Here is a 19,453-nt window from a genome sequence, read left to right as displayed (position 1 = left end):
TTCGCCACTGGCGAAGTCCTTTTTTATAATACAGAGAGATTATTATTATTATTATTATTACTATTATTATTATTATTATTATTACTTGGTAGGGCCTCATTAGAGTTAAAAAAAAAACTGGTACAAAATTTCAATTTCTGCACGTGATTATAACATTAGCAAATAATAATGCTTCTTTCAAAAAAAAATTGTTCAAAAATTCTTCCCTATAATCGTTATTAGTTTCGTAAGAGGGTTTTCCTTGAATGTTATCCAACAAGGTATTAATTATTCCAACTTATTTATAAGCAAATGGGGTGCGATCACAGCATATTGAAACACCCAATGGACGAAAGTTTCGAGATTTATATATATATATATACATACACGAGAATATAGATACGATACACACGGGGTCATGTAATGGTGACACGTGACTGGATATAGAGGCGCGTGGTCGATTCACCGCACAATCAGGAAGCATGGACCAGCAGGAAACCCTCTCTGGTTATATATTACTTGAAACCGCTAGACCGCAAATAAGTGACGATGCACGTTTATACGAAATATGTTCATTTCCACCCGTTATCCCTTACTGAAAATTGCCAGAATTCACTACTAGCGCGGTACTGGTACAAATATCGCGCCACTAGTCAATTTTTTTTTTTATAAGGATTATTTTATTTTTTATATTGTATTTTATATTGCTTTCTTATTTTAAAACTATTTTTCCTTAAAGTTCTCTTGAAAAAAAAAAAAAATTCCCATATGAGAATTTATTTTCGAGTCTCCTAATGAAGGAAATGACATAGATTTAGTTAGAGAAAAAAAAAGAAGACAATTGCCTCGAGAGTATATATATTGCTCATCGTAGAGAAAAAAAAGCCTCTTCAATCGATCGCAATCATTATACAAAAGGAGGATAATGAATGGGAAATTATTGTGCGCATATACTTTCAAAGTGACTTTGTCATTAGGAATCTTGTTTTTTTTTTTCTGTTTCTCGAGGTTTTTCTTTCTTTCTTTTTTTTCAGTTTTAAGAATCCCGATCATCTTGTTGTGTGGAGGTTTCTTTTTCTCACGGAAACTTGGCGACTTTTCTCCCTCCCCCCCATCCCCCAGCTTCATTCGCGTCAATTCATTAAGGCCATATCGTCAATCCATAGAATGTTGCAGGCACATACCTCCGCGACCTATTGACCCAGATATTGTGAAACTTTTTCTGTAAATATACGCGCATATAGGGATCACAAATACGCAAAGAATTCCTCTTTTCATCTCTGTCAAATATGATAATGATGATGATGATGAAAATTTATATAAATAGTTCCTGTTCTATTTTTTAATGAGAGGATTAATTTTTAGAAAAAATTGTCCAATGAAAAAAAGTGAGAGGTGAAAATTACCGCCTGAAACTTGATTTTAGGGATGATTAGTCTCATTATTCATCAATGTTATTTTATTGTATATACGGCGCGCGCCCTTTTCAATTTTCCATGGAGCGAAAATTAGACACGCGGGGGACACATCAAGAAGGTTAATATCACGGGCGAATGAACGTTCAAGGACCAATAATAATCGGTGAATATCTACACTCGCGTTTGGCGCACGACCCTAAGAGCCATAATTGGGAACACTAAGCCACCCTACATACGATGATGATGATTGTCCCTTTTCGTCGACATCCCTCTTTTTTTTTTTTGGACCCGCAACAAACCTCTATTTACATCCCCTTTATCGTAGATTTGTCTCCTCCTCCTTCACCACCCCCTTTAACGATTTTTACCCTCTTTCTTCGTCTTCATCCTTTTTGCTCTCTCATGTTTCATTCAGAAAATACAAATACACATTTGATGCTGCTCAATCGTATGTACATACATACTCGTGGTGAATTTACGGCCACTTGGCCGACCTACTCTATACACACATACATATATATGTATAATATATACATATATACAATACAAAACCGCGATCGTTTTATTGCACGTATTTTTCTCTCTTTTGCTTTTCAATCTACTCAAGTTTGTGTTGACAAACAGATTACGATCACGAACCATGAAACGCGCGGAACGTTCAACATTCAAGAGAGAAAGAGAGAGAGAGAGGAAATTACATTATCGAAGCAAATATGTACTTTTTCTTTTTTTTTATACTGGATTAGAAATTACTTAATATATACGGTTTAGGAATTGTAATGTGTTAGAATTTCCATTTAGCCAAATTTTCATTTTTTGACAGAATTTTTTTAATTTTTTAATTCACTATTTTTATTTTAACACAATTATCACTTTTATCCCAAAAAAACGAAAGGTACCAATTTAATCTTTAGATACTAAATTTTTATTTGGTTCTATTTTGATACCTAAAATATGTACTATTTTAGTACTTTCTTTTTACAATTTATACAGTTTTCTATCCAATAAGAACTAAAATAGGTACAACATAACTTAAAAATGTTTTTAGGTTATGTTATCTTTTTTTAGTTTTTATGAATAGGAAACGGTATACACTGCAAAGAGAAACTTTATAGGGTCCAATAGACCCTGGAGGCAAATTAGCAGAATTTTCATAACCGAAAAATCAGAATTTTTATTTGTTTCTTCCCGCCAAAATTTAAAAAAAGAAACTGAATTTTTTTTTTTTTTAAGTAAAAACCAATAAAGTCAGAGGAAGAGACATCTTGCCAACAACACTTGTTCGTTTATTATTGTCTTTTCCCTTTTTTTTATTTACTATTTCCTTGTTCTTCTGTGGAGTTTATTCTTTTTCAGAGGTTTTTTTTCTCTTTTTTTCTTTTTTTTTTTTTTTTTGTTGGTAGAGGTTGGCTGACAGACGAAAATTGTAATCGCTTTCAAGCGGAGTCTCTCTACTTCTTTCTCTCTTTTATATAACAGAGAGACAGAGGAATGGGAAACTGGATGATACACACAACCGAGAGAACCGTTTGTCGGACAAACTCGCGACTACAACCACCCCTTTTTCCCGCAACGACCTCCTCTTTTGCTATATATATATATATATACATACTTCTCGACAATTTCTCTCGAAATCAGTAAAGTATCCTTTTTCTGGTCCTGAAAGAACTATATGCAGATGCCCTAACTTCTAATTATGAAAAATCTACTCGAGTTCACTTTGTATACTGAAATAAATTTTATTTTCTATATTTAATGAAAAAAAAACGCCGTGACTTTTATAATAAACGCACTGCAAAAAGAAGTATCTTATTATATAAGATACATTGGAAGCAAGTTACCAAAAGTGTGTTCCTATCCATCTTATATCTTAAGAAACTAATGCATTTTAAGTTGTTTTAGATAACTTAGAAGCAAATTATAAAAAACATCTTAAAACGGCGACCAAAACATCTTAAAATAAGATACTTCTTTTTCCAGTGCGAAAGAATTATATTTTAATACTGAGAAACATATAGTCTACACGGGAAAAAAAATGTTTATTTGGAATAACTATATGTTTCTCTAGAATAGGAAAAACTTTCGCTGTTTTAGTAAAATATATGGCTCTTTTAAGAATATTTAAGTATATAATATAATGTATCGCGCTATGATGAAAGGTATATATAACGTAAGCAAAAAATTGTAGGTTATGTTTTGAAATTTTTAAGTAAAAATACATAAACTACCGATGCAATAGTGTGCCAGTGCTGGCGCGGTATTGGTATACCAGTAAACTCTAGTAATTTTTAGTACGGTAATAATATATATAATATAATATACTACAATATAATATAATAAAATATAATATAGTACAATATACTATAATATAACATAAAACCTTATAATATAATGCAGTATAAAATAAAAAAAAATATATAAAAATAAAAAAAATACTGTCACAATTTCATACGGAATGCCCCACTATTTTTATACATTATATGGGGAGTTCCATGCGAACATTGTCAGTTTTTTTTTTTTTTCATGAAAACAAATTATTTTTTTCAGATTACGAATCTCGACCTCCTCCTTCCTCTCTATTCCCTTTTTCCTCAATTTGAGAAAAAGCAATATAAAAAATTCATTAAAAATTATTATTCAATAATACATATATGCATACAAGTATAAGTATTTCAATTGTAAAGAAAAATCCCTTTGAATACAAATAATGAACTTTTATAAATAAAAATTGCTTCTAGGAAATATAAAAACAAAAAACAGTTTCTTTGCATTCAAAAGGGATTTAGTAAAAAGTAAAAAAAAAGAAGACCGAAAATAATAAAATGAAGAATATAAAGAAAGCGAATATATATATATATATATAGTGTATAAGCTTATGTGTCTGAATATTTTTCCGCATGGTTTCCTGCATAAATTTGGATCTCAATTTGCGTTTCGTGGAAAGAGAATTAGCTCCGCGCACTCAAAGGGACACCCTCGAGCGTTATTTGAAAATTGAGAGAGAAAGAGAGACAGAGAGAGAAGGGGGGGGGTATGGGGTGAAAGGGTACATACGTACGCTACTGTTTTCGTCGAGCGAGAGTCAGGGTTTGGCGTGATGCGCGCGGAATCATTGTGTATATGGAATACGAGGGTGGATTAAATATATATATATATATATTTTATGTTTCGGTGTGTGCTCTGCGGGGTCGCGCTATAAATGTTGCTTTCACGTTTTGCGTCGTTTACCGCGCGTTTGTAAGCGAAATCGCGCCCACTTTCGCTAACCCTGCTACAAGCGAATAATACACACACAAGTCGACCAAAAAACTAACACAAATATGCGCGTAACAATCATATATATATTTATATGTATATATGATTGTTACGCATATGTGTATTCAATTCTATGAATATTTGCTGACAAAATACATATTTAATATATATATATATATATATATTGTATAAAATTTACGCACTGTTTGGCAGATGCAATTATAATTTATATTTATAATATATTTTTTCGAAACCAAAACATGTTGTTTATAACTGAGCAAATTGTTTTCAATTTCTGTTTAATGTAACCATATTACCCCACTGTTGTTTTGGTTATTTATTATTTACCCACACAGAAATTATTTCTACTTTTCTCTATATTTTAAGGAAGGATCAGAAAAAAAATCGAAAATGCATTTAAATCAAAATTTGTTTATGCATAGGAAACAATTCGGGTAAAATAACCCAAAAAAACATTGTTTTTAGGTTATGTTACCGTTTCCTATACATAAAAACTAAAAAAGGCAACATAACCGAAAAACATTATTTTTAGATTATTTAACCATTTTCTATCAATAAAAACTAAAAATTTAGTGAACATAACCTAAAAACATTATTTTTAAGTTATGTTACCGAAATTTTTAGTTTTTATGGATAGAAAACGGTAACATAATCTAAAAATAATGTTTTTAGGTTATATTATGTTATATTATATTATAATATATTATATTAGGTTATATTATATAATATATTATACATTCGATCCTATATCGATCGCAAAATGGAATTGGAACTTTTCAAGGCTCGGGAGCAATAATTTGTATCAGAAATCGATATATATATGTATATACTCGACTTGTTTTAATACCAGCGAACAAGCGCGATTTTACAGTTAACTCCCCGCCAACTCATATAGTATAACTTACTCCAGTATCGTGGAAAAAGAATAACTTGCGGCTAGTTGAACCATTTTCTCCTTCTCTCTCTCTCTCACTTTTAAAACCTTGTCTTTGTCTCCGCATTTGTGTCGAGATGGCGAATAACTACAAGAGATCAATTTACCTTTATTTGCTCGTTTCGTAACCCCACGCGAACACCGTTATCTCATCGCGTAACAAGGACGAAAGTGCGATAACCCGGTAAAAAAAAAAATTTCCTTCCTTATTTTTTAAATTTAATAAAAATTTTTTCAATAAAATTAAGTTGAATTATCACTTATTAACTGTTATTTAATAACATGTATTATGTAATAATATTTAATTAATAAAAAAATATTTTTTGCTGTTTATTTTTAAGTATAGATAAAATTACAATTTTTTTTTCCTTTTTGTTACTTGAGAATGGTTTAATTAAAAATGCAAAAAAATAAAAAAAAAAGAATGAATTTATCGCATCAGTCGTTTGCGGAAGATCAAAGGCAGATAAACAAAGAAGCATGACTCAAAAGGGTGGGGGAAAAGAGGAAGGGGGGGGGTTGGGAGAGGGAATTGTATCGCGAGTGCAACAAAAGTGAAAGAGCATTGGATGAGAGTATATATAACAATACAAAAAGTGAAGATCGATCCCTTTTATACGTGTCGGATCTTCTATCGGATCATTAGGGCAATCGAGCGATCTGGACAAAAAAGCAAAGTCATTTATTTTTGTCGCTTTCTGCACAAGTTTGTATATATGAATTCATACGTAATACAATAAAATATAAAAAAAATATAATATAATATAAAAATAAAATCAAAAAATTTTTTAAATTCCCAAGTGAACAGTTTATATGGAACGCCCCATTATTTGTATACATTATATGGGGCGTTCCGTGTGAACTTGTGATTTTTTTTTACGTCTATTATTTATATATATTCTATCCTCTTGAAATTAGAAGAAAATAGTAAATTATTTAAAAATACTCTCGTTTTGAGTATAAAATTCTAGTACCTATATACACTGAAGAAACGTAACTCTAAAATTGAGAATATCTTCTTGCCGTTTTATTTTTAAAATTTAAATTTTATTCTTAAACTTAGAATAAAATAATAATCTTAAAATAAGAAAGGATTAAATTAGAAAACAAAGGAATCTTCCTCTCAAACGAAGAATATTTTATATATAGAGTGTATTTTACTTTGATGATCGAGTTTTTGTTGGTATTGAAAGACACTATATGTTTTTATATAGAGAAAGAGAGTAGAAAAGTCGCCTTAGGAATCTTCCCTTGAGCAAGAAAGGAGACTCAACTCTCACCCCTTTCGACATCAGTTAAGCCGCAAATACACCGAAGAGCTCGCGCGCGCGATCCTTTAGCGAACCGAGAGTGCAGCACGTGGATTCCTTTGTCAAGAGTCACACACGTACACGTGAATTAAAAAAATATATATATATATGAATAAAAATGATTTTTATTGGTAAAGGCCAAAAAATGAATAATTTTTGAAAACAAATTACTATTTGTGTCAATTAAATTTAATATATTTCTTTCAAGTATATAGAAATTATTGGTTCAAATAAATATATTTATTTGATAAACCGAAAAAAAACTAAAATTTACAACTTAGGATTTAAAATATTTTTAACGTAAATTCAGTATGTAATATTCTAATTTTAAGAATATTACCTACATACAGAATTTAAATATAAAATAAAACTGCGGTAAATTCGGTAAATTTGAATTTCTCTCCATTTTAAAAATTCAAATCACAATAAAATTCGATAAAATTTTGTTAAATTAAAATTTTGCTGCTTGAAAATAAAGAGAAATAAAACGACAACTTGATTTGTCATTTCAGGTGGACATTATATAGACGCAGTCTTGGATTTCTTTATAGCTTTACTCGCGGCTTTACGTTCGTCGCGATTGTGCAAAATTCTCCAATATATATTATACACACAGAGACACATATACACAAATATATATATATATATATATATATATGAAAAAAAAAAGTTTGCAGTAATATACGTATAGACATCGGTAGGACCGTTTTACATCGAGGTCGACCGGTTTTCCAGCAGCCGTTTAAAGGGACATTGCGACACTATATACATATAGGTATATATATATAAAAAATAGTTATATGTACATACACCAATCTCAGGACAACCGACAATTGTAAGAATAAAAATTATTATAAGTACCACAAGAGATATCACAAAACCGCAACCTTCTTTTTTTCTCTTTTATCATCTATCTTCGTTATATTTTCTTTTTTAAATAATATATGAAAAATATAACTAAATTTCGACATTTGAGGAGTCAAGTTACAAATTTAAAAAACTTTAAAATAAAATAATAATAATAATAACAATAATAGTACTAATAATAATGATAATATTAATAAATAATAGTAATAATAATAATAAAATAATAATAATAATAATCGAAAATGGAAATTTAATCCAGCGTCGTGTTTCGTTTGGAAATTTTATCCGGTCGTGGTTCGCTAATTAGAAATTAATAATCGACGCGCAGTTTGTGAATCGTGGAATTCTCTCTGGGATCCTGTAATTTTCGCGTTTCAAACTGATTATTATTTCAAAGAGTAAAACAGAGTGTGCTATGAATGTTTGTAACATTACAATGAATTTGAATGTGCGGTGGGTAAAAGAGGGGTGGTGGGGAGGGGGGGAAGTAGAGAAGAACATACACACACACACACATACAAATTATTTCCCTCATATGTACCACGGGGATAATCACACAGTTCTATATATATATATATATATATATATATATATATATATATGTATATATATATATATATACATATATACCATTAATATAATTGAAAATTAAGTGATGTTTTAATTAAAATAAAATCATCAATTATTATTGAAGTAAATTTAATAATATATATGTGCTCTAAATATATATGAATCAGTAAACATTTCAAATCAAAAATTCAATCATATTTTAATGTAAAAAATCAGTAGAAATATTAATATTGATTTAATTTTTTGTTTTTATCAACAATCGATTAAAAAAAACACATTTTATTTTCTACTGTTATAATTATTTTACCGACTAATTGGTAAAATAGATAACTGCTTTACCGACTGCTGGTAAAATATATTAAACGCTTTTCTACTGTTCTATCTATTTTACGGTACATTACATTAGACTATTTTCGCCGATCTGTCTATGTTACCGACTGCTGGCAAAATACCCAGATAACTACTTTATCTGCTGATAAAACAGTTTATTCCATTTTCTACTGTTCCATGCCTATTTTACCGACTGGTGATACAACAGATTAGACTACTTTTAACGAGCTGTCTATTTTACCGACTGCTGTCAAAGTAGGTAACTGTTTTACCAACTGCTGATAATTGTATTTAACTATTTTAAATCGCTAATATAATTCTTAACGTTTAATTTCAGTGAAAAATAACTGAATTTTAGTGGGAAATTATTACTGAAATATTACTTTAGTTACTAAATTTTGAATTCTATTTCAACAGTACAAATTCTCACTGGTTTAAAATTATTATTAGTAAAGTACATGAATGTTTCGAAAATTACACAAGATTACGTATACTATGTATTTTTTTTTCCTTTCTATCACTCAATAATCTGATAATATCAAAAGGATTACTTCAGAATTTTCTTATTATCGTAATTATTGTGATTATCGCTATAACGTATCGAAGGTCGGGGATTCGTTAACTTTCTCATATGTAGTCGCAATTCCAGGAAATTCTGTATACGGAAAATAAATGAAAATTATTATATCGACACGATGCATCAGAAAAATGTGCGACAATATAAAATAAATAAAAAAAAAAATAAATTTTTTTTTTTGTTTTTATAAACTATCAATAATATAATTTGTCACTATATATATGCAGGGAATAATAATTAAATTTCGACAATTCCCAATTTGGAAAACAAAGCGAAATGCGATTTGCAACAAAGCATCGGAACATATCTAATAATTAGGAAATTAATTACAATTTAACGAGAATGTCAAATGAAAACTAATCCGATTCAAAATAGAGGGGGAGATTATAAATTCAATAGTAATATAAAATTTAATAAAAAAAAGGGATTTCTATTTCTTAAAAAATTGATTTTCTAGCATATACGCATTCAATTAAAATTTACTTATTAAAAAAGAACTATAATATAACTTCAGAAGGCTAATTGATATTAAAAAAAAAAAAAAAAAAAATTAAAAAAAATTCAATTTAAGACACAGTCATTGGACGCGATATTAACACCCAATTAACGAGAGGATTCGCTTCGTCGTATATACACACTCGACGTCGACGTCGTCGATGTCGTGAAAAATATAAAATGTGAGAGCACGCTATTTCGATGCAACTATTACCACCGGAGGTTTATGATTTTGCTTAATTAATGGTTTCCTCGTTCGCCCTCTCTCTCTCTCTCTCTCCCTCTTTGGTACCGTTTTAGTTCCCACACCCCTTTTTACTTGAACGTCGCATCGACCCTTCGCCTATTCAAGTGCCGACCGTAAAACGCCGTTTCGCAATTTCCCGAAATTGCGAAAATGTTAATTCACGACGAAAAGCCACTGGATTCCATGAATACCCAAAATTTCCTTATCAAACTAGTATTATTATTATTATATTATTATTATTATATATAATAATATATATATATATATATTTTACATATAATAATATTTTAATATAAATTATTTTTATATAATGTAGAATATATAATTATTTTTTTCAAAAATAACTAATGCGATGGAACTTTGAAAAACATAAATTTCCTAATTTTTTCTTTTTGCAAAAGAAAAAAATTTTTTTTTTATAAAGAATTTTTAACATGCTCCATAGTTTTTTTTTTGACAACCATCACCATAACCATCACCATATCTAAATTGACCCATTTAAAAATATTAGGAAAATAATAACAATAATAATAATTTTAAAAAAAGAGAAGTCAGATTAAAAGAAAAATTTTCGACGTCATTCTCAAATTTTTTTTTATCTTATGTAAATAATTAATTAAAAAAAAAAAAAAAAATTGCCTAACAATAATATAAAAGTAAAATAAAAATCTTCTTTAAAAACCTTAGTCTCTGGAAATAAATCAAAAGGAATGAAAGAAGTTCAAAAAAGTATTTTATTTTTTATGTAAATTTTCCTTGGATTTGCATCCTACGCTGAAAAAAAATTATTTGATTCAAATAATCGGTTACTTGAATATCAAATAAATATTTACTTGAACCAAATATATATTTACTTAAAGCAAATAAATATTTACTTGAACCGAATGAATATTTACTTGAACTAGATAAATATTTGCTGAAAATAAATATTTACTTAAATCGAATAAATATTTAATTGAGGCAAATATATATTTACTTAAACAAAATAAATATTTGCTTGAACCAAATACATATATTTACTTAAAAACCAAATTAACTGTTTTTGAACCAATAATTTCTTCATTCGAAACAAATACAATTTAATTGACTCAAAAAAAATAATAATTATTTAATACAAATATTTATTTCACAATAAACAAGTAGCCACTTATTTGAATCAAATAATTTTTTTTCCAGTGCATCTAAAAAAATATTTAAAAATTACGTAAATAGTGAAAATAAAATAAAAATTTACAAAAAAAAAAAAACAAACACGTCTTTAATGAAAATTATGTTTTTACTTGTCATTAGAGAGTTGCTAAAAGTTTTCAGTGAAAAAAAAAAAAAAAATTGAAAAAAAAATTCGAGAATGAACGTCGTACCGGTTTTTTGTCTTTTTTTTTTTTTTTTTCTTGAAGTCGGGAGTAAAATGTGTGAAAAAAACGAAAAAAGAAGTGTCTACAATACCGATGCTATTTTGAGTACTGAGTTCCCAGTCTTTCATGAGGATTTTTCTGGCAGGTCAGGATGACGGCGACGTCGGTGCACCTACAAATGCAGAGAGCGATTATATTTTCGATCAAAGAAAAAAAAAAACATTTTTTTTTTCTTTTCCTACTAATAACAATTAACACAATAATAATTAAATTATTATACCAATAATTAATAATGGTACTAATAATAAATAAATAAATAAATAATAATAATAATACACGCAAAAAAATTTTCACCTAGAACAGAGATATAAGTTTCACTAGAACAGCGATATGTTTCACTAAAACAGCGAAAGTTTTTGCTATTCTAGAGAAACATTTCGCTTTTTCAAATAAAATTTTTTTTTCGTGTAATAATAATAATATTAATAATAATTATTATTATTAATATAATTATCATTATTATTCTTATAACAATGTCAAAAAAGTAGAGTACGAAAAAAATAATTTTTCCTCAAATTAATTTCAATGATAATAATAGTAATAATATTATTATAATAAAAATTGTTATAATTATTATAAAATAATTAAAATAAAAAAAATAATTACATTCAATAAAAAAAATGAAATTATTTTTAATACACTATATATATATATATAATTAGCGCTCTAATTATGTGTACCGTAAAATTATATATATAACAGAGTAAAATTTATTACGACACATATAAATCAAAAGAGAAGAAAATTCAATTTGATGCGCTCAATGGTATACGTAATTTATTATATTATACTTTTTTAAAAAAAAAAGAAAAAAAAATGAAGAGATATGATAAATTAGAGTAAAAAAATAATTAAATATAGAAAAAGTGAAGAAAAGGAGATTAATAAAATATAAAAATAGGTAGTGGAAATGACCAAGAATGGGGAAATTTTATTATAAAATTATAAAATATATTGTCTACATATATATACACAAAACCGGACATCCTGACTTTCACGAGAAACGAACCACTCTATCTTCTTCTTTCACACACATATATATATAGACACATATACACATAGTGAAATCGCCATATTGCAAACAAGAAAAGTTGCAAGAATAAGAAAAGTAAAGTTAAAGGTTCTCGTTTGCTGATCGCCATTTCGTATATTTTATATTATGCGCGTTACGCTCACAAGAGCGCGAACGTCTTCGGAAAGCGTGAAGAGTATAGTGTAACACGAATATTCAGGAACAGCTCAAGAGAGACTCTTTTCATTATAAATTACATAAGAATGCGCGCACACTTCTTATAATCCTTATATGAATGCAATGTTTGAATTATAATCGTTCATGCACAAACTTGCATTATATTACAACAGTTGCCGCCAATTTACATAACGTTTATATTCATTATTAGAATTTCAAAAAAAAAGAAGAAACATTAATTTTTAACTTCGTTTTTGTTTATGCGAATAAAAAATAATTTATTTTTAAAGTCACCTTTATGTGATTTAACCTTACTTGCCCTAACCTAACTTTTTATGAACACATTATAATCATTTAAAACTTGTGTTAAGTTAACTTAAACTGTGTTAACTTGACTTAACTTAAATTGTGTCTAACTGCACTTAAGCAATGATAACTTAACTTAAATTAAATTAATCTTAGTTAACTTTAATTTGATTTAACCTAAGTTAACTATAACTTAACTAAAATTAACATCAACTTAACTTAACCTAAATTAAATTAATCTAAGTTTAATTTAACTTAAGGGAAACATAAATAATAATAAAGTTAAATTACATTCAGTTAACTCCGGTTAAGTTATAGTTAACCTAAATTAAATTAATCTAAGTTTAATTTAACTTAAGTTAACTATAACTTAACCGGAGTTAACTGAATGTAATTTAACTTTAAGTTAACTTCAAAGTTAACTTTAACTTAACCAATGTGAACTTTAACTTAACGTTGATGAATTGAACCAAACTTTGTGCAAATTTGAAAAAAAATTACATAAACAAAGTAAATAAATAAAATTGAATACAAAACGAAGTAACTCTTTCTCTCTTAGACAAGATGATAAAGTAATAAAAGAAGAGCGTTTAAGAAGGAAAAAGCGCTGGGAGATTTCATAAACGAGGAAAAATATGTGACAAATTTGAAAATGAAGAGGAGAATGCATTGGTATTTTTCCATGGCCTTCTATATATCTTGTTATTTAATGCATTATTTTGAAAATCTCGAGGCAGCTTCCGCTTTAGAATCTGAGGAAAGAATGCGATCACGAGGAACGCTCTCTACGCGGAAAGGAATCTCGAGGGTGAAGCCTGCCTCTATCTCTCTCTCTCTCTCTGTTTCTCCTGGTTTAAAGACGCAAGATACATACATACACACAAGGTATAAGAAGACGAACTGTGGTTAAGATAGTTTATACGCCTCGGGCATACACCTGTACCTGTGTGTTGTATGGACGCCTAGTACTTATTATTAAGTTATGTATGCAGCGTTCACTCACTAACTTTGTCTCTCTCTCTCTCCCTCTCTATATCTTTCTCTTTTAATTATTTTATTATATTATACATATGAGAGGAAAGGATATTTTATTTTTAAAATTTGAGGTTATGGTTTCGCATTGAGCTAGGATTGAGATCCAAAGTCAATGAGAAACAATAACCTCAAAATTTATAGCCAAATTAAGTGGAAAATAACCTCAAATCTCAAAAGTGGAGTATACATAAGATTACTTAGAGGTTATGTTTCCTCCCTATCTTGAAATAAGGTTACCCTTACCCTGAATTTATAAAAAAAAATTTTTGAATTTAAAAATTTTGAGGTTATGTTCAACTCCTAGCCCTCTTTTATTTACACTTTTTTCTATTTGAAAGCAATAAAATGGGGTTTTTAAATAGAAAAGAGTGCAAATATGAAAATCGGTTAAAAGAGAGAGAGAGAGAGAGAGAGAGAGAGAGAGAGAGAGAGAGAGAGGGGGGGGGGTTCTTTATACATTGTATATCAGCTACTGGTTCTGATGAGCCTCAAGACAAGTATATATATAAACAGTACCGTAATTCAAACGACCACTACCGTGACCTCCATTAGCCCCTCGCCGACTTCAGTTCTCAATCGTTAATTACTGCATCTCTCTCTCTCAGTCTTAGAAAATCATTAGGAGAACGAGCAAAGATTGATTATTTGATTAACTCTCAAGGAATCATGTATATAAATTCAAAGCCATTCTCAAGTTTATGTGTATTTGTCATCGCTGTCAACTCGTATTGTGCCCTATTTTTTTGCACTTTTTCTATAGTGTTCTAATTGAATTTTTTTTTTGCTTTTTAAAAATATAGAAAAAATAGACTTATAAAAACGAAATTTTTTTTTTTAGAAAAATCCGATAAATTTTGATCACCCTGTATACTAAATTTTCAAGTTAGTTCCCGTTTTTTTTAAAAAAAGAACTAAAATTCTAAAGTAGTATGAGAAGAGACAAAATCATATACAACCCCAAAAACACATAATATAATTATTTCCCATCCTTTCAACTTTTAAATTGGTGAAGAGACTAACAATTTAGAGAGAAAATTTTACCCCAAGAAGTTTCGTAAAGTGTATTTCTCTATCTCTCTATATATACATTTTGCACACGCGACGTCTGGATAAGGTAGTTTACAAAATTACCGAAACTGAATGGGAAGATGAGAGACTAAACAACCAATTTGGTGCTGGGTGACTCTCGAATACATATATACACTCATCTCTTCGTGTATAGAGAGAAGTTTCACTATATATGTATATATACTATGTACTCCCTTATAGGATTCTAGAGGGTTGGCATTCGGGGTTTTCCCTTGCTTTCCCCTGAGGCAGTTTCCAGCAAGAGTATATACACAAACTCAAGTACTCAAGCCACGAGTGGCAAGTAATCGCGTAATAGAGTCCAAATGGCCGTCGGCACACCATTTCTTCGTATTAAACTGCCATATCTTTCTTTCTATATCATATAAACATCAATTCGTCGCACATTTCTTCTTTTTACATATATATATATATGAAACTCAATTTTATCCACGTTTTCATCATGGGACAAAAAATTAGAAATTTCTAAAAAAGGATTTATTTTGCAATTACGATAAACCTACAATAAACCTACTTTAAACCTTTTTTCCGTCTACATTGATCCTAAATTGAACCTTACTTTGACACTATAGTTAACTTAGAATAATTTTATTTAAGTTAAATTAAGTTTGGTTAAACAAAGTTAAAGTTAACTTTAGTTAAATTAGGTTAATGTTAACTCAAGTTAAGTCAACTTAAATTAATTTCTACTTGAAGTTAAATTATACATTGAGTTGACATTGGTCAAATTAAAGTTAACTCAGATTGAGTCAACTTAATGTTAACTTAGATTAATTTTATTTAGTTTAAGTTAACTTTGGTTATGTAAAGTTAAAATTAACTTTGGTGAAGTTCGAGTTAACTTATGTTAAGTCAACGAAAAGTTAATTTACATTAACTTAACTTCGGTTAAGGTAATGTTAAGTTAAGTAAATTAATTAAAATAATTTAAGTTGAGTTAACTTTGGTTAAATTAAGCTTAAGTTAACTTTAAGTTGACTTAACTTTTAAATTAAGTTAAATCAAGTTAAAGTTAAATTTAATTAATTTAAGTTATAAGTTAACTTTAGTTAAGTTAGACTAAAGTTAATTTAAGTTATCTTCACTTAGGTTAAGTCAACTTAAAGTCAACTGAAATTAAGTTTTAGTTAAATTCGATTAATTTAATTTACGTTAAGTTGACTTTACATTCCACAGACAAAAAAAATTCTGATTGTATTTATATTGGCCCTTTGTTACGATACACATCATATAAAATGACTGATTGTGCGAGAAATGTTCGTAAACAAGAAAAAGTAATTTCAAACGTAATATAAACGCGAAGAATTTGGTTGAAATCGTTTTAGAATCCAGATGATTTTTTTTGCAATTTTTTTTTTTTCGTTTGTTTTGTTTTGTGTTTTTTTTTTTTTTGCCTCGCATCGCACTGAACGAGAGAAAAGCCCTGTTCGCTTAATAATGTTCTCTCTGGAAAAGCGAATATTCACAGTGTGCATTCCAGCTATTTTGTTCGCCATTATTTTCCTCTGTATTTATGACGGTTGAGTAAACAAGCCGAGAAATATCTGAAAACAACGCTTGAACTAAATACAATCGCCTCCCCCCCTCTCCGCCCCCTTGTTCTCATCCCCCGCCCACCCCTCTTTCGACGGTGTATTTATTTATTTGTATATTTATATATTTTTTTTTTGGGTACCGAATTTTTATTAGACAGAATTTTTTTTATTTATTTTCATTTGATTTAACATAAATTAATTTTAACTAAACCAAAGTTAAGTTAATGTAAATTAACTTTACGCATTGACTTAACAAAAGTTAAGCCGAACTTAACTACAGTTAATTTTAATTTCACATAACCAAAGTTAATATAATCTAAATTAAGTTAATTTAAGTCAAGTTTAATTTGACTTAATCAAAGATAACTTTAGCTTATCTTAACAAAAGTTAACTTGACATAAATTATTTGTATTTAAGTTAAGTCTAATTTGAATTAACCTGAGTTAACTATAACTTAACCAAAGTTAACTTGACATAAATTAAATTAAATTTAGTTAAGCTTATTTTGATTTAACAAAAGATAACTTAATGTAAATTAACTATAGGTTGACTTAACAAAAATTTACTTTAACGTACCCAAGGTTAACTTTATATTAACTTAACCATTTAGCTTTAGCTTAACTTAACCGAAGTTAACATCAATTTCAATTAAACAAATTTAAGTTTAACTTAACCAAAGTTAACTTTAATTTAACCTAACCAAAATTTACTTGAACTAAATTAAGTTAATCTAAGTGAAGTTCAATTTGACTTAACCTAAGTTTATTATAACTTAACCAAAGTTAACTTAACCTAATTTATGTTAATCTAACTTAACTTTAATTTGACTTAACCTGAGTTAACTGTAACTTAACCAAAGTTAGAAGAACCAAATTCATTTTTACATAAACAATTTCGACAAATTTGACTTTTGACGGTGCAAAAATAAAGAAAAAAAGAGAAAGAGATAGAGAGAGACGCACTATTTATTACATTGAACAATTGTGTATGTATGTGATTTTACGCTATCTCGGAAAATCAAAGAGTGAGTTTTACCAGAGTAAAAAATAGAGAAAGAGGAAGGGTAGCAAGGTTGTAGGCGGTTTTGAAACTTCGATGGTGAGGGTTGTAGGGAAATATATAGAGAGGGGGGAAGGTAAAAAAAAAAGAAAAAAAACAGAGAGAGGGAGAGTGAGAGAAGGCTTGGCAATGGATTACCAGCGCACAATTAACGCTGCAGCCTCCGCTCGATTTTATTCATCTCTCTGGCTACCACTGGCTTTACTTTCCCCCCTTTGGACCTCGTACTACCATCAAACTCGGCTTTTCCATGAGCCAACGATAATCCCATCCCTCCCTACCACCTACTCTCTCTCTCTCACTCTCTCTTTATCTCTCTTTCTCTCTCTTCCACGCGCCATGCCGGATGGAAAACGCGCGGTGCACATTCAATTTGCAAATGCAGATTGCTTTTCATTTTAATATAAATTGTTTGAAACAAAGGCAGTAATTATGCCGAACGCCGCGCACTACCATCATCAACGGGTATCACCTGACCCCCTCCCTATTGGCCCCTGACCTTTTGCTTCCCCCACCTCTTTCTCTCCTTTTCCCCCCTTTTCATAACAATGGCATTAACACATTTGCCATTTTCGGAGCTTTTATTATATATATATATATATATATATATATATATTAAATAAACGCTCTGAAAATGGGAAAATGTTGTGTTAATACCATTGCATGTAAAGAGTAACGATAAAACACAAAAAGGTCAAATGTAATTTTTCTTCCAATTAAATATATTACAAAACTCGTGAAATTTATTTTACATATATTTTGTATTAATAATTTTCGTCTCATTGAAATGATTTTCATTGCAATAAACACACTTTGACTGATAATGTAAAATGTTAAATTGTATAAAGTATATTGTACAATAATTAAATTTTATGCCAAATGCATTGTAAACTGTGATTGAATAATTTCATTTTTCTGTAAACAATTCATTTGTTTCTATTTATTTTGTTTAAAAAATGAAAAATAAATTTCAGTTCATAAAGAGGATGGAGGTCTAACATAACCTCAAAACTGAAAAATGGTTTTTAACGGAAAAGAAAAATTTAATAAAAGTTAATTTCTTTGGAAATTTGGAAAGTTTTAGATTTACCAATGTTATTTTTTATCAATAGCAGTTTTAAGCTATGGTAGTTTAACAAATGGTAGTTTTATGCAATAGTAGTTTCAATCAATACTATAGTTTCAATCAATAATGGTTTTAATTAATAGTAGTTTGAAATTAATGGTAGTTTTAACCTATGGTAATTGTTACCAAAAGTAGTTTTAACCAATGGTAATTATTACAAATAACAGTTTGAACCTATGGTAATTTAATTAATGGTAGTTTTAACCTACAATAGTTTAAATAATGGTAGTTTTAACAAATAGTAGTTTTAACCTATGGTAGTTTTAACCTATGGTAGTTTTAACCTATGGTAGTTTCAACCTGTGGTAGTTTAATTAATGTTAGTTTTAACTAATAGTAGTTATATCCTATGATAGTTTTAACCTATGGTAGTTTTACCCAATAGTAGTTGTAACTAATAGTAGTTTTAACCTATGGTAGTTTTAACCTATGGTAGTTTTAACCTGTGGTAGTTTTAACCAATAGTAGTTTTAACCTGTGGTAGTTTAATTAATGTTAGTTTTAAATAATAGTAGTTATATCCTATGATAGTTTTAACCTATGGTAGTTATAGCTAATAGTAGTTTTAACCTATGGTAGTTTTAACTGACAGTAGTTTTAACCTATGGTAGTTTAATTAATGGTAGGTTTAACCAATAGTAGTTTTAACTTGTGCATTGTTATATCGTTAATAGCACACATTACCATTAATTATT

At 28.7% G+C, this 19,453-nt stretch overlaps 1 protein-coding gene across 5 annotated transcripts in view; it reads right to left on the bottom strand.

The window, feature by feature from the left end:
- Nucleotides 1–19,453, bottom strand: part of LOC127289250 (protein scalloped) — a 186,138-nt gene that overhangs the window by 114,762 nt on the left and 51,923 nt on the right. For 4 of the 5 annotated variants that reach the window (XM_051317070.1, XM_051317069.1, XM_051317067.1 and 1 more), the window contains one exon: nucleotides 11,450–11,530. The exons of the other annotated variant lie outside the window; for it this stretch is intronic. In XM_051317070.1, the coding sequence (XP_051173027.1) occupies nucleotides 11,450–11,486 (37 nt within the window). In that variant the 5' untranslated portion in view covers nucleotides 11,487–11,530. The remainder of the gene's footprint in view (nucleotides 1–11,449; nucleotides 11,531–19,453) is intronic. 5 annotated transcript variants of the gene reach the window in all.

Source organism: Leptopilina boulardi, unplaced genomic scaffold (assembly GCF_019393585.1).
Source record: "Leptopilina boulardi isolate dan_hultmark-lab unplaced genomic scaffold, ZJU_Lbou_2.1 LbouV2_40, whole genome shotgun sequence".
NCBI lineage: Eukaryota > Metazoa > Arthropoda > Insecta > Hymenoptera > Figitidae > Leptopilina > Leptopilina boulardi.
The sequence above is the reverse complement of the archived record's forward strand: the minus strand, read 5'-3'. Positions and strand labels throughout refer to the sequence as shown.